Genomic DNA, 27,617 nt, shown 5'->3' on the forward strand with positions numbered 1-27,617 from the left:
CTTGCATTTCTTTATTTTCAGAAAGAACACTTTTTATCTTTTTTTGGTAAAATACCTTTCTGTTCCACAAAGAAAATGCAGTAGTAGATCTGATCTATCAGGATTTCAGTAAAGCACTTATTATGGTTCCACTTGGGCAATTTATAGTTAAGATGGCAGAGTATTACAAGAATTGGGTGGTGGGTGAGGAACTGGAGATTACAGTGGGTTGTTTTGAAAAGGGGTGAAGGGAGGTTATTAGTAAATAGCCCCAAAGATTACTGTTGGAACTAATCTTATTTAATATTCATGTTAATGAACTTGGCTGAAAAATACGAGATAATGAAATTTGTTGCAAATTATTATCAATACAGAGGAGAAGTAGAATATCACGAAGGAGGAATTGAATGGCATTGTGGATTTGAGTGATAGAATTAGCATGATATTAAACGGTACAAAGTACAAGACTAATTCTGAGAACTAATGACAAGAATTTTGGCTATAAAGCTGGGCCTCATCAGTTGGAAGCAGCAATGAAGGAAAAAGACCTGAATGTTTTAGTTCACCACAGAAGAAAATGAGCCACCAGTTTGATGTAGCCATTAAAAGACAAATGCGATCCTAGGAGATATTTTCCAGTGGAGACAGGGAAATATAATTACCATAGTATAAAGCCCTAGGATGAGCTCATCTTGAATCCTGAGTACAATTGCAATCACCCATGCTCAAGGAAAACTAACTGATGCTATAACAGGTGCAGAGAAGTTTTAGAAAATTAAGGAACACAAAGCCTATTTTATGAGAGATTAGAAGATTTTGGCTTATGTAACCAAGCAAAATAAATGCTGAGCAGAGATATGATTGTTCCCTAAACACACTGGGAGACACAAAGGCTATTTAAACTAAAGGACATTGTTGGCACTGGAATTAATTGGAATAAACTGGCCATGAATAAAAAATTTCCATTAAACTGGAAATCAGAAGAAAGTTCCTAACCATGGTAGGAGTGAGATGCTATAACAGTCTTCTGATGCGGAATACAAACAACCAGACTAGTTCTGTGGAGCTTGATCACTTTATGATTGAGATACTATGATGTGGTTATATGAGGTAATGGAAGAGGACTTGTCTGACTCAGAAGGTCCTTTCCTGTCCTATGTCCTAGCCACAAAACCATCTGTTTCATATACTAGACACCTGCCCTTTAGCTAACATGCATTACTGTTTCTTACATAGATTATTTAACTCAGCCAATGCTCAATATCACCGTCAGTCTTGTCTAATTTTAACTTAGATTAGATAGGAAAACTATTCAGTACATATTTGCATAAGGAGTCTAATACTGAATGCTGCAGAGCAAGGAAAAGCTATAATTAACGGAGAAAAATTACCATCTAGATAAAAAAGCAATATGAAAAGAGTAGCGTGTCATGCGGTTCACCATTGAGAAATATATGGAACAGCTGAAGTACGGAATATGTTATTGCAGCTGTTTAAGTGGGAAATATAGCAAATTAATATTCTGTGTTACCTCTTCACAGGCCTGATGTAGCTCCCACTGAAGTCAGGGAGTCTTCTCATTGACTTCAATGGACATTGGATTTATTAGGAGCCATTATCCTGGAGACTTTTCAATTGTCTTCAATTACACAGAAACTTTTCTTGATTCCTTGTCTTCCCCTATTTATCCGACTAGCAAGGAGCAATGAAACGGAGCTTTCCAGTTAAATTCTTCTATTGGCTGCAGACAGAGAGTGGAATTATGACCAGAAGTGATAATGAAACTGCTTACCAATTTATCACATAGAGAACTTTACGTTGTATCTTATATAATACCTGTATTACAAAAAGCATGTCTGAATGTGGGTAATTGAGTGTAAATGCATATGCTTATGGAACTGTGAATGACAGAGTTTAGAACCATTTTATTAGTTTTCCAGCAATTCTAGACATGGACATCAATCTCCAATATTCTAGTTCATTTATAAAATCTCTTTGGTTACATGTCACTGCTGTTTAGTTGATATTCTACCAGTAGTTCTTATCTGTTCTCGTTTATGTTTTATTTTTCAAATTTCATTTATATTGTGTGTTTATTACAACATTTCCATTGCTTTTCAATACCAGTGCACTTAATGATATTGAAATGTCACTTTAAATAGACCTGTGGGCTGACAATATTTGTTAAACTCCTTATTTATTTTTAGTGCATAGTAATGAATCTGTTTCTATTTTTCATCAGAAGTATGTGAACAAGTGATGTATTATAAAATAAATTGTGTTGTTAAAAAGGTTCCAAGTGTTATTTTAAGGCCTTATTTAAATCACAGGCTCAGCTCACTATTATCATAGCCTAATCATGGTGGGGGCTGGCATTTTCATGCCCAGATCATAGCAAACCCCCCTCCCCCCCCGCCAATTCCTTCTGTTTGCTGATGGCTGCTGTAGGCTAGGGAAAGTATTCCCCAGCCAGCAGCAAAAGCCTGGCAGCCTAGGGGAGAGAAAGGGTTGCAAAAGGGAGCGAACTTGGGGATGGATTGGGGGAGGGGGACTGTTTTCTCTGCACTTGTATTCTCTCCCTCCCCAACCCCCCCCAGCGCCCCAGATTTCCTGCCAAGAGAAACAAATAGCACACCCCACCCCCCAACCTGCTGCCAGGGCTGTCTGCCAAGGCAGTACCTAGGCACCCCCAACCTCCACACTGCACCCCAATTTTCCCGCCTGGAGGAGCAAACAGCCCCTTCCCTACTCATCCTTAAGCTCTCTCCCTTTTGCGACCTCCTTCCCCCTGCCCTGGGCTGCTAGACTTTTGCTGCTGGCTGGGGAATGCTTTCCACCAGCCTGCAACAGTCATCTTGTTGCAATGAAATGCCACAATATGGCTACTTGCTGGGGGACTACCCAATAAGCAGCCATACTGTGGCACTTCATTGCAAATCACATTTTTCATGAAAATCATTTCATTTCATGATTTTCACCAAAAAAAAAAATCATGATTTAAACCAGGCCCTATTTACTTTAAGCTAGATACAAGCTTTACTGAGACAGGATAATAATGAGCCCAAAAGTTTGCTGGATTTTTTAACATAATATTTATATAGGTTTTAAAATGATGATACAAAATTGTATATTCATATTTACAAAAAGAGGGACAGGAAATAAGTTGACACATTATAAAAACTACATCCTGGACTAGCACCCTATCTCATATAAATAATGCTTTTAACTCCCCCTGTTCCCCCAAATACACACTTTTTTTCCCCGTCTTCCTTTATCACCATGCATGTGTGTTGCGTTTAGTGCATTGCTCATGGGTTGTGTATGAGTTCTTAAAATTAATTTTGTGCTGCAGATATGTGGTGGAGCTGTAGTTTGGGAATATGAAGACAGTAGAACAGGCAGGATGTAGACAGAGTTATACCAGCTTCTATTGGTAAATGGGGATCTACTCCTACTTGGAAGAACCAGCTGTCAGAAATACAGTGTAGCTTGTTCTGCCTGTGCAGTCACAGTCAGTTTCTAGGTTTTTCAGGGAGACTAGTAGCAGGAGTGACAATAGTTTAGTTGTTTCTGGTGTACCTTGTTCTGGAGTTTGTGATGTGGGTACTGGTCTATAAGGAACTAGACTGAAACCATCGACTTATCTCTTGTCTGAGGAACAGTTAAACTGCATAGCAATTTACCATGTAGAGGGTTTAATGTAGTGTATTATGTAATGACTTTTAGTCAACACTTTCTTCCTGTGGTCTGAAATAACCTGCAATTGATGACCTTTCAGGCATACTGCAGATTTAACAACCCTGTTTAACAGGTTATGGGGAGAAAGCAGATAGTATGTTCCTGACCACGTGGTTTATTTCTGAAGCTTTTCCAATTTTCTTTTCTTTCCTTTCATGGGCCGGATACAGCCAATTTTTATTTTCTTTTCATTATTTAAAGCTGCTGGCTTGTGCAGGTAATTGATGTGCATATTAGTATTTATGTTGCTGGCCAGCTGCAGTTGTAAATCTAATTATTGTTTGAGCTTGGACCTTTTTACATGAGTGTTCTTTTTTTCAATGGTAAATCTAAATAAATAATCTTGAATGAATCTGAAGCAGTGGCCTAGAGAGGAAAGGCTTTGCAACCCATTATCAATCCTGTGAGCCTTTTACTCCCTTCAATTGTCATGTAATGTTTGTTTAACATAAAATCTCCATATAAAAAACCCAGGGCAGTAGCTATTCAGCATTATGGCATTAAAATGTGAAGGTATGAAAGGATATCTCATTTTCACTAAGTGCATTTGGGACCTCAGGGCTCCCTTAACAACTAAATGCCATCAACAGTGGTTTGTAAAGGGTCAACAAAGAAAACAAAGTGCATGAATATGTATTTCAGTATGGGCTTGATCCAGCTCTGTTTGAAGTCACTGGGGAGTTTTACCATTGCCCTCAAGGGAGATAAACCCCTTTGGGAATTGGTGAAGGTTTCTCAGGCAGGCATTGCTGAGCAGGCATGCTATTGTGTGTTTTAGGATTTCAAGGCCAGGAGTGTGTCAATGTGAGAGATTTTCTATGCATAAATGAGCACATTGTTTTATGAGATTTCTATGCATGAATGACAGTTTCTGTGCTTGAATATGAACAAACATAATCCAGAGCCTGCAGTCATTCTCCCTGCAAAAAAAAGCCTAACCAAGGTTCTCAAATAAATGGAGTGTCAAAAAGATTATATATTTAGTTTGCTAAATTTATTAATGGTGTTTCAGAGACAAAAACAAATTTGGCATTCCAAGCCCTGCTGGGTCTTTTTGAAGTTACAGGAAGAGCAAAGAAAGACCACACTTAATGTGATCATGCTGAAGTATGTAAATCAAGGGGGCAGTGGATGGTGACTCTAAATAACGAATAATGAGAGTGGTACATATAGTCATTTGTAGTAAAATGCTTCTGTCTGATACATGTGCCAGTGGGTAGACTGAGGGTTGGAAGCACTGAGAAGTCTATATGTAAGTGTGTCAGTGATGGATTTCAAATATTTTATGAGAGTAAAGTGAATATATTAGATGGAATTTGAGGGCTCCTATACATGTGCAGGGAGGCTTGTAATTACAGCCTATCGTAATTACAGTGTGTCGGAGCAGACTTGATTAATTGAGTCTGCTGGAGCATGGTAATTACCATGCTCCAGCAGACTCCAGAGTCACGTGTATAAGTGTCCCTGTGCTAAAAAATGGTGCTCAACTAGCTTTAGTTTAAAGCGCCCCACCACCATTTTTCAGTGCAGAGATGCTGATACACATGCCATGCTGGGGTGCTTTTAATTAGTGTGGCTCTCAGAGCTGTGCTAATGAAAGCACCTCTTCACCTTCCCCACCCCCCCACCCCTGCCTCCGAAAGCATGTCTATAAACATCCTAAGAAACCAGTTACTGAGCATAGCTTAACCTGTACACAATGTCAAGTTGTGTTCTTTGCGCGCATTGATATAAAGACAAGCAGCCAGTGAACTTTTGAAACAAAAGGAATGGGACATTTATAATGGCCAAGCTATGAACAAGCATGTCCTTCGAGCAGCACCCTTCCTGCCCTGATCAGTCGTCTCACAGGTTTTGTTCTTGGTGACTGTGAGAAAAGCAAATCCTTGCCTTCCCCACCAAAATGAGATGTTTAACAGGAAACCCTACTTGCTACCACTCCAGTCCTCTCCCCTCAATTTGTTGCTATTTCTGGCTTTACTGTAGACAGCCCTCATAGGGGATGTTGTATGGTACATCTGTGCCTTCCCACTAGGAAATCCACGTGACCTGTTAGCAGCTTAACTGGGTCCATGTGCAGTCATTTAATGGGGGTAGTGGATAATGGCTGTACACTCATGGCATGTGCCAGTAGAGTTTTTCTGTCAACATAGTTGTACTACTTCCATATACAACATTGCAACATTAAACCAACCATGTTTTCTTCTGTCTGCTTATCTATGGGTATACAAGAAATTTTGCCAGAATAGCTATACCAACTAGGGGTTATATTTTTCACATGCCTAGGTAACCCCACTTTGTTCATTAAACCCTGTAGTACAAAACCAACCTTTATGGCCCAAGAGGTTTCCCAGGTGATGGGAGTCACATGAGGCAGGTAATTGATTGGTGGAACCCAGGACCAGATCCATGGAGGGTGCAGCAGTGTGGTTGCATCCCCTTCCACCACAGCTGCTAATGTTCCCAGCTGATCCAGGTGGAGGGGGAACTCCAGAGCCACTCCTGCCCCAGCCATGGGCTGCCAGTATGCAGAGTGCCAGGCTTAGCAGGGGACAGCAGTAATAAGGCATAGGTTCCGCTTTCCAGTGCCTGCTCCCGGCTTGCCTCTCCCCTGCAGGTATCTCCCACTGTCTGGGAGCAAGGGCTAGAAGGAGGAACCTGTGCACTGCAGCCACTGTCCCTGGCTGACACAGGCATAGGGAGAGCCCAAGAGCTTCTTCTGACCCACTCCTGCCCTGCCCTGCAAGGAGCAGTTGTACTGGGAGCCAAGCTCAGCTGGACACAACAACAGCACCACTCAGGTTCCTCCTTTTAGTGCCTGCTCTTGGCCAGCAAGGAGCCAGAGGAGGAGGGAAGGCAGGCAGAAGGCAAGAACTGGAAGGAGGAAACTGCACCACCACCACTGTTCCTGGCTGGTCCTGGGGCCCCATGCAGCCACTCCTCGCATCTCCTGGGAGGAGTAGCTCTGTCTCCCATGTCCCCAAGTCAGCCTAGAACAGCAGAAGTGATATTGGCAGGAGGCAGGTAACCCCCTTCATGGGCCTACTCCCTGCCCAGCTCAGTGGTGTCCCCCACCAACCCAGGGGCTCCAGCCACATCTCACTCTCATCCCTCCTGGTCTGAGGAGCAGTATGCACCACCCTTTTAGTAAATCCTGGATCCATCCATGGTGGAACCATGTTTGTTTCAGTGTCTGTAAAAGCAGAAAAGCTGGGAAAGAAGCATCAACCACAGCTGGAAACACACCATAGCCCTTAGAAAGAGTTAATGAAGCTTTGTGTTAAGTACTGGCTATGAGCAAGGAAACACTCTTCCTTGATTCCCCCTCTATTAAGGACAGTAAACAACTTGGCATGTTCTTTGTAAATAAATAGGATGGCAAGAATGATACCTGAGTCCACCACCGAACCACAAGGCACCAAATTTTGGCTCACTGCACATGCCAAAAAGAGTACCACTTCACATCCTCATATTCCCCCTCTGTCTTTTGTTGCCCCCTCGGTCCATTCCCAAAACATAGCCACACTCAGGTCATCCATCTGCACCCAAAGTAACAAAGTTAACAGCATACGATGACAATAAACATGATTTCATAATAACTAATTTTAATAAACAGACATTAATAGTATTCGTATCTATTCCTCAGCTGCCATACAATTGTTGAAAGATACAAGTTGCAAAATGTTAAATTAAATGATCTTATTATAAGAACCAAAGCATCTTTGCCCTACTTAATTATTTTTTGCTTTTTGGGAGCAACATACTTGATGGATGGTACTTTCCAGAATAGAAGCCAATTTTTAAAAATTTCAAGTTACAATACAGCAACTAGACATAAGTGCAAAAATTATAGATGCTATATTGTTATTGCATTTCTCACCACGCATCATAAAAATGAATATTGTCAGTTCTGGTAATCTCATTGTAATACTCAAACGCAGAATACTAGACTGTGATTCAGGTAACAGTATAAAATACAGACTAAATATGGAGTAAACATCATCTTCTCAGTATAGCTACTCAATATATTACAATTCTCCAGCATAAACCCACAGTATTGTACTTTTTCCACATTTATCTTCATTACCATTTATAATTATTCAAAATATTTATGATACTATAAAGCGTTACTCAATGTGGTAATGCCGGAGATATACATTAACAGTAAATTTGGTTTTATACCCTAATTCTTTTTCATTTTTAAGCTAGATTTCTGTAATATTAGTTTAATTATTTGAATAGCTCAGTACCTTGAGCTCTTTCACATTCATTTACATATGAAATAAATATTAATGATGCTATTCTTATTCTTGAATTATTTCTCTTTATTAGAAGGTAGACTAACACTTCAGAAATGCCATAGACAAAAATCTAGCGCCTAATAATAAACTCACTGAATTCAATGGGTGGTTGCCAACTGACTCCATTTGGAACACATTTGGTTCATATATTACCTTTATTCCCCCCCTTTGATTATCTGTGCTGAAAGTTTATGATATTAAGTAGACTGTAGATTTCTGTGGAAGTTTCACAGATGCAAGTGGCACAAATGATATTGCTGCTCATTAAATGGTAGATAGCTCGTTACTATTAGGGCTGAATGAAGCTTCAGTCCCCAATTCAATTCGGCCTGATTCGGTGGCTGAATCTCCAAATCTGAATCAAATCAGGAGACCCTTTAATCTCTCCGAATCAAATCAGAACCCTCTGAATCAATTCAGAAAGATTTAGTAATTTGGACAAAGACACAGCTTTAAATGTTTTTTTCTACATACCTCTAGGTACCAGGTGGCTTATTAACGCCGCAGTGGTGGGGCAGATGGAGAATCCCACAGAAGCGCAGGGGACTCCCCAGCGTGCCTGGCAGTGGACCAGAAGCACTTCCAGTCCACTTCCAGGTCTGCTGGGAAGTGTGCTGAGGGCCCCCCTGTGTCCCTCTGGCTTGGTGATTGGTGCTTCCTGGATCTGGGGAGATACCCGAGGTCCCCCCATGGCTGATCACCAAGCTGGGGGAGGGGTGTGAGGTGGGGCCCCCTTCGTGCTTCCCGGCGGACCCAGAAGTGGACCAGAAGTAATTCCAGTCCACTTCAGGGTTTGCTGCCGAGCATGCGAGGGGCCCCCCAACACTCCTGTAGGACACTCCATCTGCCCCAGCTTCACAGTATTCATGAGCCGTGCCTGTTACCTCGAGGTATGTAGAAAAAAAATTCAAAGCTGTGTCTATGCCCAAATCACTGATTCTCTGAATTGGCATCGAATCTTCAGATTTGGATTCAGCTGAATCGAATCGGGGACAGTGATCCAAATCAACCAATCAATTCACTGTCCCCGATTTGGGCCGAATCCAAATCCCAGTTCAACATAGCCCATTTTGCACACACCTGTCTTCTCTCTCTGGGGTGTGTGCAGTGACTGTCACCAGATGAAAGCGGAAGCACTGCAATGATTTTTATCATGTCTATATGATTTAAACTGGCTAGATACTAGCATCAGCAACATTTTTGGAGCAGGGTAAGGGGGTGCCAGAATAACGCTACTGCCACCACTGCCTTTCCCTAGCACTCAACTGCAGTGTGGGGAAATCCCTTCTTTGCCAGAGCCCATGGCACCCAACTAAGGCACAGTGCAGATAGAGCTCCGTCTCCACCAGAGCCCCAGGTGGCTGACTGTGATGCACAGCAGGGAGAACCCACTGCTGTTGAATGCCGCCAAAGGCACAGCCCCATGGCAGGAATACAAAGGCTCCGTGGGCCAGTCCATAGGTTGCTGACACCTGGGCTAGTGCACTAGTGGTGAAATCCTGACTCCACTAACAGTTTTACCGTTAACTCCAGTGGATGCATGACTGCATTTATTGTGTCCAAAAGATGTAGCTTGGAAATCATTCTAGACACATACATGAGCCTTATTAACCTGGTTTAATGCAATTTAAAGCTGCCCCAATAGAAACAATGAGGGCTTTTCTGGCATTTCTAGCCCAGTTTCCACAGTGCTAGTGTTAATGCAGTTCTGACTTATATGGCCTTGCTAATATTATGTAATTATAATTATCTATATTATCCTAGTGCCAGGAGCTCTAGTCATGGACCATAACTCCAGTGTCACAGGCTTTGTACAGCTACAAAACAAAGAACTTATCTCTTCCCTGAAAACCTTACAATCTAAGGTAAGAGACAACTGATGGACATAGCCCAGCTAACAGGGAACTAGAAGGAAGCAAAGGCAGAATTGGTCCCTATAGCAGACTTGATTTATCAGTAGCCTCACTGTCAATGTGTTTTGTGGTCATGGTAAAGAGTTTTGAGAGAGGACAATAAGATAGCTTGCTGGTACCTACAGATTGCTAATCCTAACAATGAAGCATGCAAGAAGGCACCAATGTGCTTGTCTGAATATTTAATAGGTGAACAATGAGGCTGGGATCATGGGTGAAATGGGAGATGCTAGATAAGAAGGGGATAAGATGAGGGACTTCGAAAGTCAAGGTAAGTATTACATATGATGGAGAAGGAAAAACCAGGAGAGATACGCACAGAGATGTGATATTGTCAAAGAGACAGGCTAGGACAGTTATCTCTGTAGCAGTACTTTGGCTAGATAGGAACAAAGAAAGACTGCATTGTCAAGATCAGAGAAAAAGGATGCTGCATTTACAAGATCATGAGAACCTGGATGCCAACACTCTTAGCTGTGTAGATGTACAGGAAAGACCATATCATTCTGTTACTATTTAAGGAAAAAAGGCAAGGTTTGGAAATAAACAGGATACGAGTACATGACTTCATCAAGACACTGTTTATAAATTCACTTTACCTTTATGCAAGTACAGCAATCTTCAGTCAGATCAGTAGTAGGGGAGGGAAAGAACGCTCTATGATGCCTATGACATATTTTGTGTAAGTAGCAAAGTAGAACATGTCACAGAGAGATGTATTCAATTGTAGTAGTAGTTTATTTACAACCTTTGCCAAAATAAGACAATAAAATGAACAAAAAAATTATATGTAATAAAATTAATAAAATTTTAAAATAACATTTATATAATGTATTTTTTTTTCCTAAAAACATAATCAAACTATGCATTCTACCAATTTACACAAAATTAAAACAGAACATAATGTATGATGATTGTGGAAGATTAGCTGTGTCCTCCCAAACCAAGCTGTCGTTTCTCACATTGGACCGGATAGTCTCCTTGAACTCGCCTGCCAGGAGTTTGATGGAAAAAGGAAGGAACTAAAGATAGACACAGTCCTATCAGACAGGGCTGGTTAGCTCCATGACAGAAGGTTGGATCCTCTTCTCAGACCTCTACTATTCCTGTATCCTGCCCTCACCGCACCAGGTGTTATGAGTTTACTCGCATCAGTTCTTGTCTATGGGAACTTCAGCCCCCAGGTTTCCTTGACCAGACTCTAGGGGTCTTGTTCCTCGCTTTCGGTCACTTGCCCTGTTTTCCCCCGCACGTGTCCCAAGCCAACCGTCCCAGAGTTCACCCCAGCCTTTATTGTTCAGGGCTGGGTCATATGGGGACAACGCCCCAGATTCACTCAAACACTCGTCTCTATCTCTTTTTTCTCCCAGGTCCCTGGAACAGTTGCCCGCACCCACCGGAATTGGACTCACCTGCTGGGACACTGCAGCTGCCTCATCTCCCTGTCTCCGCAGGTTTGTAAATCTTCTGGACTCTTCCCCAAGTCACCTGGGTTGATTCCCTTATCGTTGGTTCCCCATCTCCCCGTGTTCCTTCGGGGTCCTCTCTGTACTGTCTGCTCTTCCAGATCAACACCAGCTGCTTGCTCGGTGTCTCTTTAAATGTCTGCTCCAATGAGCTGCGTTTGCTGCAGCAAAATCCCATTCGCTGCCTTCCCAGCTCTCCCAGCTGATCAAACTAATTACCATCCAGGTCCTCTGTGCATTTCCTTCCCTACCTGGGTTTGCTGTGCCTCTTCTCCCTGCCAGTAATTTGTTCTTTTTCCTTTGTTCTTTTGGGGTTTCATAGCAGGGCAGGTTTACTGCCCTGTCACACACCTCCCCACTTAGTGGAAACCCCTCCTGTGTAGTCCTTGTCACCATTTTACCATCATTTTAATTCTCTTTGTCCGTTTCCATTGCCATTGGTTGTCTGTCATCTGTCAGTTATGAAAGGAAGTCAGTTGCGATGTTTAGCCACCCTGGTTGGTGTTCTATAGCGAAACAAAAAGGTTGTAGGGCCCATCTCAGCAGCCTAGGGTTTTTGGTTTTAGACATTTACAGCCAACAGAGTGGTGCATGATTTGTAATCAAAATAAATTTCCTTCCATATAGATAACAGCAAAACAACTTGACTCCCCATTTTATCGCGAAACATTCCTGTTCTATTGTCAAATATCGGATCTTGGTCCTGGACAGTTTCCTGCTCACAAAACGCAGTTGGTCGCTCTTCCCCCTGACCTGTTGGGTCAAGACGGCCCCTAAGGTGATGGCCAATGCGTCTGTGTGTAATCAGAACATTTGTTCAAAGTCAGGCGGATACAACACTGGGTTGTGGCATAGGGTGGCCTTCACTTTTGTGAATGCTATCTGGGTTTCTGGAGTCCATTCCACCCGGACCCCTTTCTTTCCTTGCAACAAGCCTGTCAAGGGAGCTGCCAACCTTGAAAATCAGTGTATAAATCTCCGATAATTCACTGGTCCTTGGAAGGCATGTAGCTTTTTCTTGGTTTGAGGTTGCTGATGGATCACCTCCACTTTATCAGCTAGTAGGGCTATTCTCCCACACCCTACCTTAAAACCCAGATATTTTGTTTCTATCTGCCCCAGGGCACATTTTTGGGGGGATTGGCTGTTAATCCATTCCTCTTCAGTTCTTCCAGGATCAGCCTCACATGGTGTATATGTTGATCCCATGTCCCTGGAAAGATTACTATATCATCAATATATGCAGGTGCGTATTCTTAATGGGCTACCAAGATCTTGTCCATTAACATTTGAAACAAGGTGGCCGCCCCATGTAGATTGAAGGGCATGCATGTGAACTGGTGTAGGCCCCAGGGTGTTCCAAATGCTGTTTACACTTTGTCCTTGGGCACCATGGAGATCTGCTGGTAGCCTTTTGTCAAATCTAGTGTTGAAATTAACTTGGCCTGCCTACATTTCTTTGATGTTTGGCATTGGGAAGGCATCCAACGAGGAGATGGTGTTTACCTTCTTAAACCTGACACAGTGCCAGATGGTCCTGTCCAGTTTTGGTAACAACCCAAGGGGGCTTCTCCATGGTCTTTGTGATTCCTTGATGATACCCTATGCTAGCATTTGTTCTAATTCACGCTGCACTAGGACATATAGGGCCTGAAGTAGCCTCCTCCAATGTTCCCTCACCACTAGACCTGAGCTAGTTCTAATCCAGTGGTAGATCCCTTTTGCTTGACCTGGCACCTCAGTAAATACATCTTCGAATCTTCTGGCCAACTGTACTAGCTGTTCCTGCCCTCCTTGGGGTAGCTGAGTCCCAATCACGGGGACTGGGTTACCCACTTCCTGGGAATTCCTTGTCTCTGGGAACCATTCTTCCTCTACCACTCTGGTGTCCATCAGGTACTTTTCCCACTCCTCCCATTTCTTTAGCAGATTCACATGGTAAATTTGTTTGGCCCTGTGCTACCTGTCCAGTCCACTTCATAGTTCATGGGACCCACCTTTCTCCATATCCTGAAGGGGCCCTGCCACTTGGAGACTAATCTACTAGTGTGATCCAGCAGCCTGACTAGGACTAAATCACCTTCCTGCAATTCCCTCATTTGAATGCCCTGATCATACCTCTGTTTTTGACTGGTTTGACTCTTTTATAGATTATCGCGGGCAATCTGTCTTACTTTTTCCAACTGTTCTTGCAACTCTCTAACCTGATGCGAGTTCCGTTCACCCCTGAGGTCACTTTCCTTCCAACCCTCACAAACAATGTCAAGTAAGCCCTGTGGCTTATGCCCATAAATCAGTTTAAAGGGGGAACAACTCAAGGATGCTTGGGGTACCTCCTGGACTGCAAACATAAGAGGGGAAAGACATAGCTCCCACCTCTTAGTGTCTCCCTGGATATTTTTCTTGACCATAGCTTTCAATGTCCCGTTGAATCTCTCGACCAGACCATCGGTCTGTGGGTGGTATTCCAATGTTCTCAGGTGACGAATCTTAAACATCTTGCAAACACCTTTTAGTACCCTGGACATAAAAAGTTATGCCCTGGTTGGAGAGTATCTCCTGGGGAATACACGCCCATGTAATCCACCTGACCAACTCTTCAACCACTTTTGGCACAGTGACCACCTTCATGGGTACTGCATCCGGATAGCAGGTAGCATAGTCCACTAAGACAAGGACAAACTGATACCCTGTAAAGCTTTTGAGGAGAGGACTGATAATATCTAAGGTGATCTTGTTGAATGGTCGAGACACAATTTCTAAAGGCCCAATGAAGCCCGAGGAGGGAGCCAGTCAGAGTACCACTGACATTCTGGGCAGGAGTGGCAGAATTGTTCTACCTGCTTATGCAAGCCCAGCCAGTAGGCTCTTAACATAAGCCACGCAATCGTTTTGTCACAGCCCAAATGTCCCCCTAGAAGTAAAGCATGTGCTATCTGTATCAGATCTTTCTGGTATCAACAGAGCACTAAGATCTGGGAAACCTTTTCCCCAGCCACCTTCTCTCTATCAAGCCAGTAGAGAGTCCCTTACCTCAAAGTGAGGGTACCTCATCAGCAGCTCCGGTTGCTCTATCACCCCCTCTCGTTTGGCGATATTTTCCTCAAACACCTGATGGAAGGTGGGTTCCACCACTACTTCTTCTCTAAAGTTTTCCCCAATTATCTCCTTTAAGTCAATGATGGGGTAGCTGCCCTCTTGGCCTTGGGGCATGACCTTCTCTCCGTGGAAGCCATCTTCTAATTCTTTAACTTCCCTGTTCCTGGACTGCTCTCTTATCCCCTTCAGCCCCTGGCTTGGTCCAGGGCCTCAAAAGTATGGCCAATCCCGCCTTAATAGCATGGAACATAGTGTCGTGGAAACACACACAGAGTACTTTTGGGTCAGGTCAGCAGAAGCTTTTATTCAAAAGAAACTACAGCTGTAGGAGGAGTTCCAAAGTGACATGGATTTCCCAAGCACTTGGAAGGGGTCCCCCCCCAAGAGCAAAATCAGGAGGCTTATATGCTTTTTAACAGTCGCTTACAACTCACGTGATCATATAGTGAAATTAGCATGAAAAAGCGGCTATAATATTACTTCATTATTTCTTTGCTGTAATCAGGATGGGAACTTATGGGGGAGGCGAGGTTAGTTCACAAACCTCCGTCTTGCACCTGGAAATCTACTTTGTACATACTTTTTTTCTACCTTCAAGGCCGCGGTGAGCGAAGCAGTTGCAGAAGAGTTACAAAGAACAAACACTTGCCCTTATCTGTTCTACTGTACAGAGCCAGCAATTCTACACAAAGCGGTTATGTCATCTTATAACTAAAATAATCAAAGTTTAAGGCATATATTTTTTCTGATTCCACAGCGCCCCCCTTTGAGACTATTTAGTCTCACTTTAGCCTTAAATTTCCATTCTCATGAGCCCCTCTATTTCATCATGCAGCCTTTCATGTTTTCTTTCAATCTGCTCACACTTTTGTAACACCATTATTCTAGACTCTGCTGTGGGTTTCTTATAATTAGGAAGTCCAAGAGCGGGAGCAAGAGTGAGGGCTTGCTTAAGGGCCACAAATGCTTGTTCGGCTTCAGGAGTCCAAGGGAGGGGTTCCGGGGTGGTATCATGAGTGAATGCTTGCAAGGGTTTTGCAAAAGCAGCATAACCCAGGATCCACTGTCTACAATAACCCGTTGCACCTAAGAATCCCGTCATCTGTTTTCTAGTCATAGGTTTGGGAATGTTGAGGATAGCTTCAACTCTACTAGGGGAAAGGTGTCGTTCTCCTGCTGAGATATCATGCCCTAAATAATGTACCTTAGACTTGCAGAGCTGCAATTTAGATTTTGAGGCCTTGTGGCCTTTCTGAGCTAAAGCTGTGAGGAGTGTCAAAGTATCTTGCTTACAGGCCTCCAAAGTGGGTGAGGCTAACAATAGATCATCAACGTACTGAACAAGGGTGGACCCCACTTTGAACATGATAGGATCCAAATCTTTTTTTAGGATCTGGGAAAACAGGGTTGGGGACTCTGTATATCCCTGAGGGAGTCTTGTCCAGGTATTTTGAAATCCCTGATAAGTAAATGCAAACAGATACTGGCTATCCTTATGAACGGGGATAGAGAAAAAAGCAGAACAAAGATCCACTACTGTGAAATATGTAGCATCTGAAGGGATACAGGAAAGAATAGTGGCAGGGTTAGGGACCACGGGGAAAGCGGGTAAAACAGCAGCATTTACAGCTCGAAGATCTTGCACAAAGCAATACGTATCTTTACCAGGTTTTTTGACAGGGAGGATAGGTGTGTTGCAAGGGGAGCGTATTGGGACAATAATCCCTTGCTCAAGGAGTGAGGAAACGACAGGCTTGATCCCTTCCTCAGCTTCCTTTGAGATGGGGTACTGTGGGACATGAGGAAGTGGCTTGGCAGGGTTCAGGATGATACGCACTGGTTCAGCACTCAGCATGTGCCCCACTTCATTCGCATGGGTGGACCACAGCTGTGGAGGTACTTGTGCCAACAGTTCCTCTTGCAAGAAGGAAGTGTCGGAATCAGAGTACTCCTGGGTTAGCAAAGCCACAAGCTTGGTTTCCCTCTGTTCCGGTACCTCAAGGTAAACACCATCTGGGCTACAATAAATCACGCATCCCAGTTTACACAGCAAATCCTTACCAAGAAGGTTGACAGGTGCACAGGGGCTAAGAAGAAAGGCATGATTTTCAGACAAAGGGCCAATAGAGATGGAGACAGGTTCAGAGACAGGATGTGGGATAGGTTGTCCGCCTATACCGACAGCATTTACAGTTTCAGGAGAATAAGGTAGAAAAGGAAACTCAGCAGCCTTTAGTGTGGAGCGGGATGCTCTGGTGTCGACAAGACAGGAGAAAGGTTTACCAGAAATAAGGCATTCAACAAACGGACCAGATTGGTCAGTAGCAAGCAAAGGAGCAATGATGTCACTGTCCCTCAGGCTGTCCTATTCAACACTGGGAAAATTGACAGGAAGTGGAGGTGGGGGCTGGGGTCTGGGTCCTTGGCCGGGGCGGTTGGGGCATTCTGATTTCCAATGTCCTTCTTGCTTGCAATAATGACATTGGTTCCCATAGCCTGGGTTTTGTGGGCTCAAGGATCTATCTCTTCCCCTGAATCTACCCAGGCCTCCCCTTCCCTGTCCTCGTCCCCTTCCTCTACCTGGACCCTGCAACTGAGAAATCTGTAAGGCCATTAACTTAAACTCGGCATTGTCTTTAGACCGTTCCAATTCGTTATGAAAATGGTTAGCCGCAGCAAGGACTTCGGTCAAATCTTTAGTTTCCCAGCCAATAATTACTGTTTGAATTTTCTCAGCAATTTTAGGGATAAGTCCCTGGACGAATGCTGCCACTATTGCTTGTTTAGCATTTCCGACTGGGTTATCCATTCCTGAGTATCGTTCAAATGCCTGTTTGAGGCGTTCTAAATAGTCACTGGGGTGTTCATTTTTGTTTTGTTTACAGGTATTTATTTTGGTCCAGTCTGCCTTTTTTGGGCAAATTGTGAGAACTGCCTGAACCAAAGCATTTCTCTTGTCAATAAAGTCTTGGCCAATCCCTGGGTTTTGATCTGGCCAAGTACAGGCAGCGTACAGACGTAGCATAGTTTCCTTGGGCAAAATGGATCGCATGAGCTGATTAATGTCAGCCCATGTTGGATTATAACAATTTATAACAGTCTGCAGTTCTTCCTGAAATTTTTCTGGGTCTTCCCTGATTTTTGGGAACTTTTGAGTTAAATTGTAGAGATCACCTGGAGTCCAGGGTGCATGCACAGTTACTATATTTTGTCCATCGGTGCCAATGCCTGGCATTTGTCTTAGGGGGTAAACTTGTGCAGTTCGGGATCTCAGATTGATGGGAGATCTTTCCATGCCTATTCCCATTCTTCTAAATACACCTGTGGTGGGTTGTGACCCAGGAGTAAATTGCCACACTGGTGATGATTGAGTGGCAGATATGGTGGATGAGTCCGGACTATTAAGCTCCGTGGATGGATTTACTGAAGGAGCTTCAGCTAATGGGTCACTAGCCTGGGCTGCAGCCTGATGTTGAACCGGTTGTTGCTGATGTGGGAGTCCCAGGAGAGCAGGGTTCGAACAACGGTCAAGGATATCCTCTGCTGGCTCCGGTGGTGGGGGCGCCCCGGGCAATGCTGGATACATCGGAGCGGTGGCCAGCGTGTAATTTGGGGGAGCAGCCAATTTCTCCCGAACAGCTTTTAACTGCTGTTTTAATTTTTCTTGAGAGTCTTTTAGGCTCCTAGTTTGAGATTCTGTCCGCCTTTTGGACATTTCATCATACCAATAAAAGAACGCGTCCCACTGGTTTTGTGGTGTTTTGGATCCACGGTACTCTAATGCCCCTCTCAAGTGCACTATTTTATCCTGATCAAATGTTCCTTCCTGTGGAAAAAGTTTCACAGGATCATCCCTAGTATACCAATTCCACTTATCCAGGTACTTGCAAGTCTCGGGAGAATAGTGTGTGTACATAAAGTACGCCGGAGTCCCCTTAGGGGGGACAGGAACTTGTTTAGACTGACTTGTTCCCATTTTCAGTCACACAGGGAGACGTAGGAGAGGTTTATTTAGGATGTCCGGGCCGCTCAGTGCCTTGTCCCGCAGTTTTTCACTGCCCAGACAAAAGGCTTCTGACCCGACACCGGCTCATAAAATGGAAATGGGGAGGGAAACACTAGAGGAATCCTTTCACTCCTGCTTTCGGCAGAAGCTACTGGGACAAGGGGTTTGGAAAAGACAAAATCACTCAGACGCCCTGTCCACTGGGTCACGAGGTTCCAGTTGGGCCCCCTTGCTTTCAAAACTGCCCTGTCAGGCAGAATTGGGGCGGCTGAACCCAACCGTAGTCTCAGTCCTGGTCAGTGGCTCATATTTCTAAATACACACACATGCACATTTATTCAGTCAGCCAGACCTCCTACCCCACACCGCCTTAGTTAATTAACTACAAGCCCGATGTGCTGTTGGATGAAGGTGCCTCAAACAGTTTCTCCCTAAAATGTACGTTACCAGACACAAAATGGGATCCTTTACCAGACAGAAAATTTTAGCCAGCAGTAAGGTTCAGACTGACCTGTTTTAACAAGGTTCAGATCCAGTTCCCACGGCCAAGTTGGGAGCCTACAGGCAGTCCTCCTCCGAAACCCCAATAGAGATTTTGAATTAGGTCTCTTACCTCTCAAGTTTGGCGCCTCAGGGTTCGGGGGGGGGTAGCCTGCGGTCCTCCTTCCTCAGCCTGTGTTCTGGATCCAAGTCATGGCACCAGGAATTGTCGTGGAAACACACACAGAGTACTTTTGGGTCAGGTCAGCAGAAGCTTTTATTCAAAAGAAACTACAGCTGTAGGGGGAGTTCCAAAGTGACATGGATTTCCCAAGCACTTGGAAGGGGTCCCCCCCCCAAGAGCAAAATCAGGAGGCTTATATACTTTTTAACAGTCGCTTACAACTCACGTGATCATATAGTGAAATTAGCATGAAAAGCGGCTATAATATTACTTCATTATTTCTTTGCTGTAATCAGGATGGGAATTATGGGGGAGGCGAGGTTAGTTCACAAACCTCCTTCTTGCACCTGGAAATCTACTTTGTACATACTTTTTTTCTACCTTCAAGGCCGCGGTGAGCGAAGCAGTTGCAGAAGAGTTACAAAGAACAAACACTTGCCCTTATCTGTTCTACTGTACAGAGCCAGCAATTCTACACAAAGCGGTTATGTCATCTTATAACTAAAATAATCAAAGTTTAAGGCATATATTTTTTCTGATTCCACAATAGTAGGGTTCGAGCAAAACCCATTACATCTCTTTGGATCTGTTCATCATTGTCAGTATTAGCCTTTGTCTGGGGTAGGTGTAGGATTCCCCATGTGTGCATACCATGCTTATATTCATAGATTCATAGATGCTCAAGTCAGCCCATTCCAAATTCTGACCACCCTTACCATGACAAAGTTCTTCCTGATGTCCAGCCTAAATCTGCTTTCTGTCAGTTTGTAACCGTTGTTCCTTGTTACCCCAGGAGGCGCCCTGGTGAACAGAGGATCTCCAATTCCCTGCTGCTTCCCCCTAATTAATTTGTAGGTGGCCACAAAATCACCTCTCAGCCTTCTCTTTTGGAGGCTGAAGAAAACCAGGTCCCCTAGTCTCTCCTCATAGGGCTTGGCCTGCAAACCCTTAACCATATGAATGTCCCTTCTCTGGAACCTCTTTAGGTTATCCACATCCTTCTTAAAGTATGGCACCCAAAACTGGATGCAGTACTCCAACTGCAGTCTGACCAATGCCACATAGAGGGCAAGTATCACCTCTTTGGATCTATTCGTCATGCATCTGCTAATGCATGATAAAGTGCAATTAGCTTTGCTGATGATTTCGTCACGCTGATGACTCATTTCATCTTGGAGTCTGCTGTTAATCCAAGATCCCTTTCTGCTTCTGTGCTGCTGAGGGTCATTCCCCATCTGGTAGGTGTGCTGGATATTTTTGCACCCTAGGTGCAGCACTCTGCATTTGTCCTTGTCGTACTGCATCCTATTGTGTTCAGCCCACACTTCCAACCTGTCCAGGTCTGCCTGCAGTCATTCCTTACCCTCTGGTGTGTTCACTTCACCCCACAATTTAGTATCATCCACAAACTTGGACAGAGTACACCTCACTCCCACATCCAAGTCACTGATGAAGACATTGAAGAGTACACGTCTGAGAACCGAGCCCTGCGGGACCCCATTGCTCACATCCTTCCAGGTTGATACCAACCCATCCACCACCACTCTCTGGGTGCCATCCCCAAGCCAATTTGCCACCTGCCGGACTGTGTAAACATCTAAGTCACAGCCTCTTAATTTATTTATTAGAAAGGGGTGAGATACCGTATCGAAGGCCTTCCTATAATCCAAGTAAATGATATCCACTTCTACTCCTGCATCTAGGCATTTTGTGACCTGGTTATAAAAAGAAACCAGATTAGTCAGGCATGATCTACCTGCTATGAACCCATGCTGGTTGCCCTGCTGCATTATTTTTCCCATTGGGCTCTCACAAATATGATCCTTGATAATTTTTTCAATGACTTTTCCAAGATTAGAGGTGAGACCAACTGGCCTATAATTACTTGGATCCTCTTTCCTCCCTTTCTTGAAAATGGGGACCACATTGGCCCTTTTCCAGTCCTCTGGGACCTGACCTGAGCACCACGAGCACTCAGACAGCTCTGCCAGTGGTTCTGCTATGACACTGGCCAATTCCTTCAGTACTGTCAGATGCAGTTCATCTGGGCCTGCTAATTTAAACACATCCAGTCCATCCAAGTGGCTCTGCACCAAGTCAGTGTCAACAGTTGGTGGGCTGGTGTCTCTCTGATGCCCATCTAAGAACCCATTTGGAGACTTGTCTTGGTCCCTGTTCAGGAACACTGAGGCAAAAAACTCATTAAAAGCTCAGTCTTGTCCCCCCTGTCTGTCACTAGTTGCTCCTGCTTGTTCAGTAGGGGTCCTATGCTGCCCTGTGCCTTTCTTTTACTCCCTACATACCTAAAAAATGACTTTTTCATGTTCGGTTCTCCTTCCTGCGGGTCAATTACCCCCTCATGGATCATGATCTGTGCACACACTGAGTTGAGGAGGGTGGGGATGAGCACTGAACTGACTTCAACTTGCACCACTGGTTTTGGAACCCCGCTGGCTCTGTTAAGCTGTCTGAAACTACAGTCCATCTTTTCTTCATGCTCTGGTTCTGAGCTTCCCCTCTCCATCTCAGGATTTCATTCCCAGGGCCGTAGGTCCCTCAGCCGTTTAGGACACTACCGGGATATGTGGCCAGAGCCCCCGCACGTGAAACATTCACTGCGTGCTCTCCTGGTAGCTTCCTAGTCTATAGTATGCTCCTTCCATTCTCCAATTTCTTCACTGTCCCCACTAGCTTGATGTTTTCCCCTTTTGTTGGAATTTTCTCCATGGTTAAGAAGGCTTCTGTGAGTTGTAGTGCTTACTCCATGCTCTGTGGCTGGTGTTGCCTCACCTCTCGGTTGCTTGCCCCATTCTTCCCCGAGCAGGTCCCAAGCCACCCGTCCCACAGTTCATCCCAGCCCTTATGCTTCAGGGATGGGTCATATGGGGACAATGCCTCAGACTCACTCAAACACGCATCTCTAACTCTTCTTTCTCCCAGGTCCCTGGAACAGTTGCCCGCATGCACCAGAATCAGACTCACCGGCTGGGACACAGCAGCCAACTCATCTCTCTCCCTCTGCAGGTTAGTAAATCTTTGGGACTCTTTCCCAAGTCCCCTGGGTTAATCCCTCATTGTTGGAGTTTCCCCGTGTTCCTTCAGGGTCCTCTCCATACTATCTGCTCTCCCAGATTGACATCAGCTGCCTGCTCGGCATCTCTTTAAATTAAATTGTTTTTAATTGATTAGCCCAGTATTTAAATTTTTTCATTAATGGAGAGATCTATTTTCCTCTTATTTCTGCAAAAAACAAGCAAGACCACCAATAGTGATTTAGGTCAGCTATTTCATTCTTTTCACAAGAACGTATTCCGGCTGAATATGGGGTCCAACACCACCTGACTATGACAATTGCAGATCTTGTTAGAGTGAATCTCAGTCTAGTAATGGCTTCCATTTGTTTCTAGTTTCACACCACAGACAGATAGTTTTCTAGGCCAAAGGAGTGCTTTATTAACCTTAAAGAAAGGGAAAGTTCAAGATAGACCTCCTGTTAGCATATCTGCCTGCATGCAGGCATCTTTAATTCTTAAATTCAGGTCTTGTTTTAAATATAGGGGAAATACTGGGTCAATGACCCTCAGCACATTTCCCAGGCCATTTGTCTAGAGGACAATACACAGTAAAAAATGTGTTATCTGGCACTTTACCATCCAGAACGCTCTATTAAATGGCATCTGTCATAGATGGGAATACAAATCTTCCTTCATGTATTTGGAAAAATTCCAATAGCCATCTGGGATATTGCCATGTGCTTCTCATAGATCTGTTATTTACGGAAGCTTCAGGACACTGCCGAGTGGTGTTGCTAGTGGCAGTCTCAATTGTAAACATCCACTATACGCCATCCGCCATTGTGATTGCATTGTGCTTGTGCTGTATCGTGACTTTATCGCTGAATATCTCGCCCATCCTGCAACTATGGCTACCAATACTCCATCAACAAGCAGAGGACAGAAGTGAAATCATGTTATGTTGATGATAATTTGGTGAACCATGATATAAATCTCAGATAACGGGCATATTTGATTTGATTAACCAACACCCTCCATTCCCCCAGATGCCGGATTACAGAGCTTTAACTGTAGATGTTATTTAACCATGCAAACAAGAATTTATTTAGCAAAGGAGAGGCTTCTAGGATGCACTTCCTAGGGACAAGTGTCAAAGATCTCAATTTCATCCAATAGTTTAGAGCTCTTAATTGAGCTAAGGTGCTCACATTTATCAGTCCAGTTTCAGACCACATGAGCACCTCTAACCACCCCACTCCTTCCCCATTCATTGAATTAGGTAGAGACAAAATCACCCTAAAAGGTCATTTGGTTTTGGGTGGACCATTAGGTAAGTACTCCACAGTTCTCCTCCATACAGTAAAATGGGCTCTACCTTAGATCTGTAGACCTTTAGTGCCGCCAGAATTGCTTTTCTGCCCATCTTATTGTAAAGTGATAAAACTAAGGAAGGAAGCCACATATTCCCTATGCTCCTTATCCATGTGGGCACAAATGACACAGCTTGGAGCAATCGCATCCGGGTCATGAAGTGCTACAGGGATTTTGGAGTGGGGCTTAAGGGGTTGGGAGCGCAGGTGATGTTTTCCTCGATCCTCCCAGTTTCGGGCTATGAGCTGAGGAGGGAGAGGAGGATCGAGGTAGTAAACCAAAGACTGTGGCGCTGGTGTCATCGGGAAGGCTTTGGCTTCCATGACCACAGTCCACTCTTTTGTGAAAGAGGCAGTTTGCTGCTGGGAAGGGATGGTTTTCACCTCTCTGCTGGGGAGGAGGCTCTTTTCAGCAAGACTGGCTGACCTGCTACACCGGGCTTTAAACTAGGCCCGCTGGGGGATGGTGGGACTACCACCACTGCTGGCCCACTTAGCAACCCTTGCAAGGACAGCAGGCCAAGCCACTTAAGGGAGCCCACCCCTGCCCCAGCCCTGGAATGAGGCAAGGCAAGGGCCCCCAAAGGGACACTTGCGTGCCTGTACACAAATGCCAGGAGCTTGGGGAATAAACAGGAGGAACTTGTCCTCCTGCTTAACACAAATAATTATGATGTCATAGGGATAACGGAGACCTGGTGGGACTCCACCCATGACTGGGCCACAGGTATGGCTATACCCTGTATAGGAGATCAAGTGGACAAAAGAGGTGGGGGTGTAGCTCTCTGTGTCAAGGAAAGCTACGCATCCCTGCAAGCTGACATTGGCACCCAGGGTGGACAACTGGAGACCCTCTGGTTTAAAATCTGTGGGGAACATGGCAAAGAGGACACAATGGTGGGAGTCTACTACAGACCTCCTACCCAGGATCAAGAGCTTGACCAGGAGTTCACCAGGGAATTGGCTGAGGCTGCATGCTCCTGGTGCATGGTTGTCATGGGAGACTTCAACTACCCAGACATCTCGTGGGAAGGCATTAGCCAAATCCAAATGGTCGCTAAGCTTTCTCTCGTGCATGGATGAGCTCTCTCCAACTCAAGAAGTCTACGGACTGATGAGAGGTAAAGCGCTGCTTGACCTGGTACTGGCAATGGGGGCACAATCTAATCAGCGACCTAACAATCAAAGGGAAGCTGCGTGACAGTGGCCATGAGCTGATCACCTTCACCATCTACCGTAAAGCTGGCAAGTCAGTCAGCAATACAGAAGTCCTTGGCTTCAGGAAAGCTGACTTTGACAAGCTCAGAAGGCTTGTCAGTGAGGCCCTAAAGGACCACAACCCAAAGGGGAGGGGAGTTCAGGATGAGTGGTTGCTCCTCAAGGGAGTGATCCTGGATGCGCAAGCAAAGTCTATCCCATCTCGGAGGAAAGGCAGCAAAAGGGCACGGCAGCCCCTTGGCTCTGCAGAGAACTAGCGGACCTCCTGCATCTAAAAAGAAAGACCTACAAAGGATGGAGGACTGGATCTACCTCCAAGGAGGAATACTCTGCACTGGTCCGGACCTGCAGATAGCAAACCAGGAAAGCCAAGGCTGTGACGGAACTCCAACTAGCCACAAGCATCAAGGACAATAAAAAGTCCTTTTTTTAGATATGTGGGGAGCCGGAGGAAAAGCAAGGGCAACATTGGACCCCTGCTAAACCAGATGGGACAACTGACAACCGACACCCAGGAAAAAGCCAACTTGCTAAATGGGTATTTTGCGTTGATTTTTCACCAGTCCCATGGGATGCCCCTGCCCATTGCGGGCCAGGGAGGCCCAGGTGAGGGAGATTCCTTACCCTCCATCAGTGCTGACCTTGTGAAGGAACACCTCGAGAGGGTGGATACCTTCAAGTCAGCCGGCCCTGACAATCTACACCTCAGGGTACTCAAGGAGCTGGCAAGCATCATAGCTCAGCCCCTGGCACAGATCTTCGAGAACTCCTGGTGCTCTGGTGAAGTGCCTGAAGATTGGAAGAAGGCCAATGTGGTGCCTATCTTCAAGAAAGGGAGGAAAGTGGATCCAGCAAACTACAGACCCATGAGCCTGACCTCTATCCCAGGGAAGGTCTTAGAAAAGATTATCAAAGAGGCCATTCTTAACAGACTGGCCGATGGCAACATCCTGAGGGATAGCCAGCATGGGTTTGTCACAGGTAGGTCTTGCTTGACCAATCTCATTTCCTTTTACGGCCAGGTGACCTATCACCTGGACAAGGGAGAAGAGATTGATGTCATATATGTTGACTTTAAAAAAGCCTTCAACTGATATCCACTGATTACCTCTTAGCACAACTGGCTAACTGCGGCCTTGGCCTCACCACGATCCACTGGCTGGGGAACTGGCTCCGTGGTAGGACCCGGAGTGTTGTGGTTGATGGAAGTCGATTGTCGTGGTGTGCTGTGACCAGTGGGGTTCCTCAAGGCTCTGTCCTGGGGCTTATGCTATTCAGTATCTTCATTAATGATGTGGACATTGGTATCAAAAACGGACTGGCCAAATTCACCGATGACGCCAAACTTTGTGGTAAAGCGTCCACACCTGAGGACAGGAGGGTGATCCAGGCTGACCTTGACAGGCTCAGGAAATGGGCAAACGAGAACCTGATGGTGTTTAACACCAAACAATGAAAGGTTCTCCACCTTGGGAAGAAAAACCTGCAGTATGCTTATAGGCTTGGCAGTGCTACGCTGGCTAGCACTATGGATGAAAGGGACTTGGGGGTCATGATTGACCACAAGATGAACATGAGTCACCAATGCGATGTTGTAGCTAGTAAAGCAAACAAAACTCTGGCTTGCATCCATAGATGCTTCTAAAGCAGATCTCAGGATGTCATCCTCTCACTGTACTCGGCCTTGGTGAAGCCACAGCTGGAGTACTGCATCCAGATTTGGGCTCCACAATTCAAGAAGGTTGTGGAGAAGCTTGAGAGAGTCCAGAGGAGAGCCACATACTTGATCAGAGGACAAGAGAACAAGCGTTATGAAGAGAAGCTGGGAGCCATGGGACTCTTCAGCCTGGAAAAGTGCAGGCTTAGGGTTGACTTGGTGGCAGTCTATAAGTACATAAGGGGTGTGCATCAGGATCTGTGGGAACGCCCATTCACCAGAGCGCCCCAAGGGATGACAAGGTCCAACAGTCACAAAGTCCTCCAGGACTGTTTTGGCTGGACATAAGGAAAAACTTCTTTACTGTCCAAGCCCCCAAGGCCTGGAATAGACTCCCTCCAGAGGTGGTGCAAGCACCTACTCTGGACTCTTTTAAGAAATGTTTGGATGCTTATCTTGCTAGTATCCTTTGCCCCTAGCTGACTGCCTGCTGCTGGGTCAGGGGCTGGAGTTTATGATCTTCCAAGGTCCCTTCCAGCCCTAATGTCTATGAATTACCCAAGGCTTGTTTTGCTGTAGTGTTTACATTTTCTGATTTCTGCTAAAATAGATTCCAAGGTATTTAAAGAAGACGCTACTTCTAGTTTCTTTTCCTGTAAATGCCAAACTTATTTCCTCCATTTCCAAAAAAAATACCTTTGATTTAGCTGTGTTTAATGTCCAACCTGTTTGTGGTACGATACTGCTGAATAGTATCTAGTAACCTTTGGAGGCCTACTTGGGAATGTGACTTTAATATTGTGTCATCTGTATAGAGCAGTGGTTTTCATCCTATGATCCACGGACCCCTGGGAGTCCACAGGCTATGTCTAAGGAATCCACGAAAGATTACTGTGATCAGTCTAAAGAATACCCACACTTACAATTCAAAGAGGTCCGCAACTCCATTAGAAACTTCCAAAGGGGTCTGCAAATAAAAAAAAAGTTGAAAACCACTGGTATAGAGCAAGAAAGGGACTGAGTCATTCAGTATCATGGGTATGTGGAACTGATTCCCTGTTATCTCCTGGTTTAGATGATTCAAGAATAAATTACAAAGTAGCAGAGCAAGCAAATGTCCTTGTTGTACCCCTGTCTTAGTAGGGAAACTATTGGACAGGGCATCACCTATCCCATAATACATCTTAGATAC

General features: G+C 44.8%; 1 protein-coding gene across 1 annotated transcript in view; it reads left to right on the forward strand.

The window, feature by feature from the left end:
• The window catches only part of RNF150 (ring finger protein 150), a 307,968-nt gene that overhangs the window by 51,599 nt on the left and 228,752 nt on the right, over window positions 1-27,617 (forward strand). Inside the window, exons 2-3 of the mRNA XM_059722040.1 lie at window positions 11,302-11,385; window positions 22,107-22,190. Coding sequence (XP_059578023.1) covers window positions 11,302-11,385; window positions 22,107-22,190 — 168 coding nt within the window. The remainder of the gene's footprint in view (window positions 1-11,301; window positions 11,386-22,106; window positions 22,191-27,617) is intronic.

Source organism: Alligator mississippiensis, chromosome 2, assembly GCF_030867095.1.
Source record: "Alligator mississippiensis isolate rAllMis1 chromosome 2, rAllMis1, whole genome shotgun sequence".
NCBI lineage: Eukaryota > Metazoa > Chordata > Crocodylia > Alligatoridae > Alligator > Alligator mississippiensis.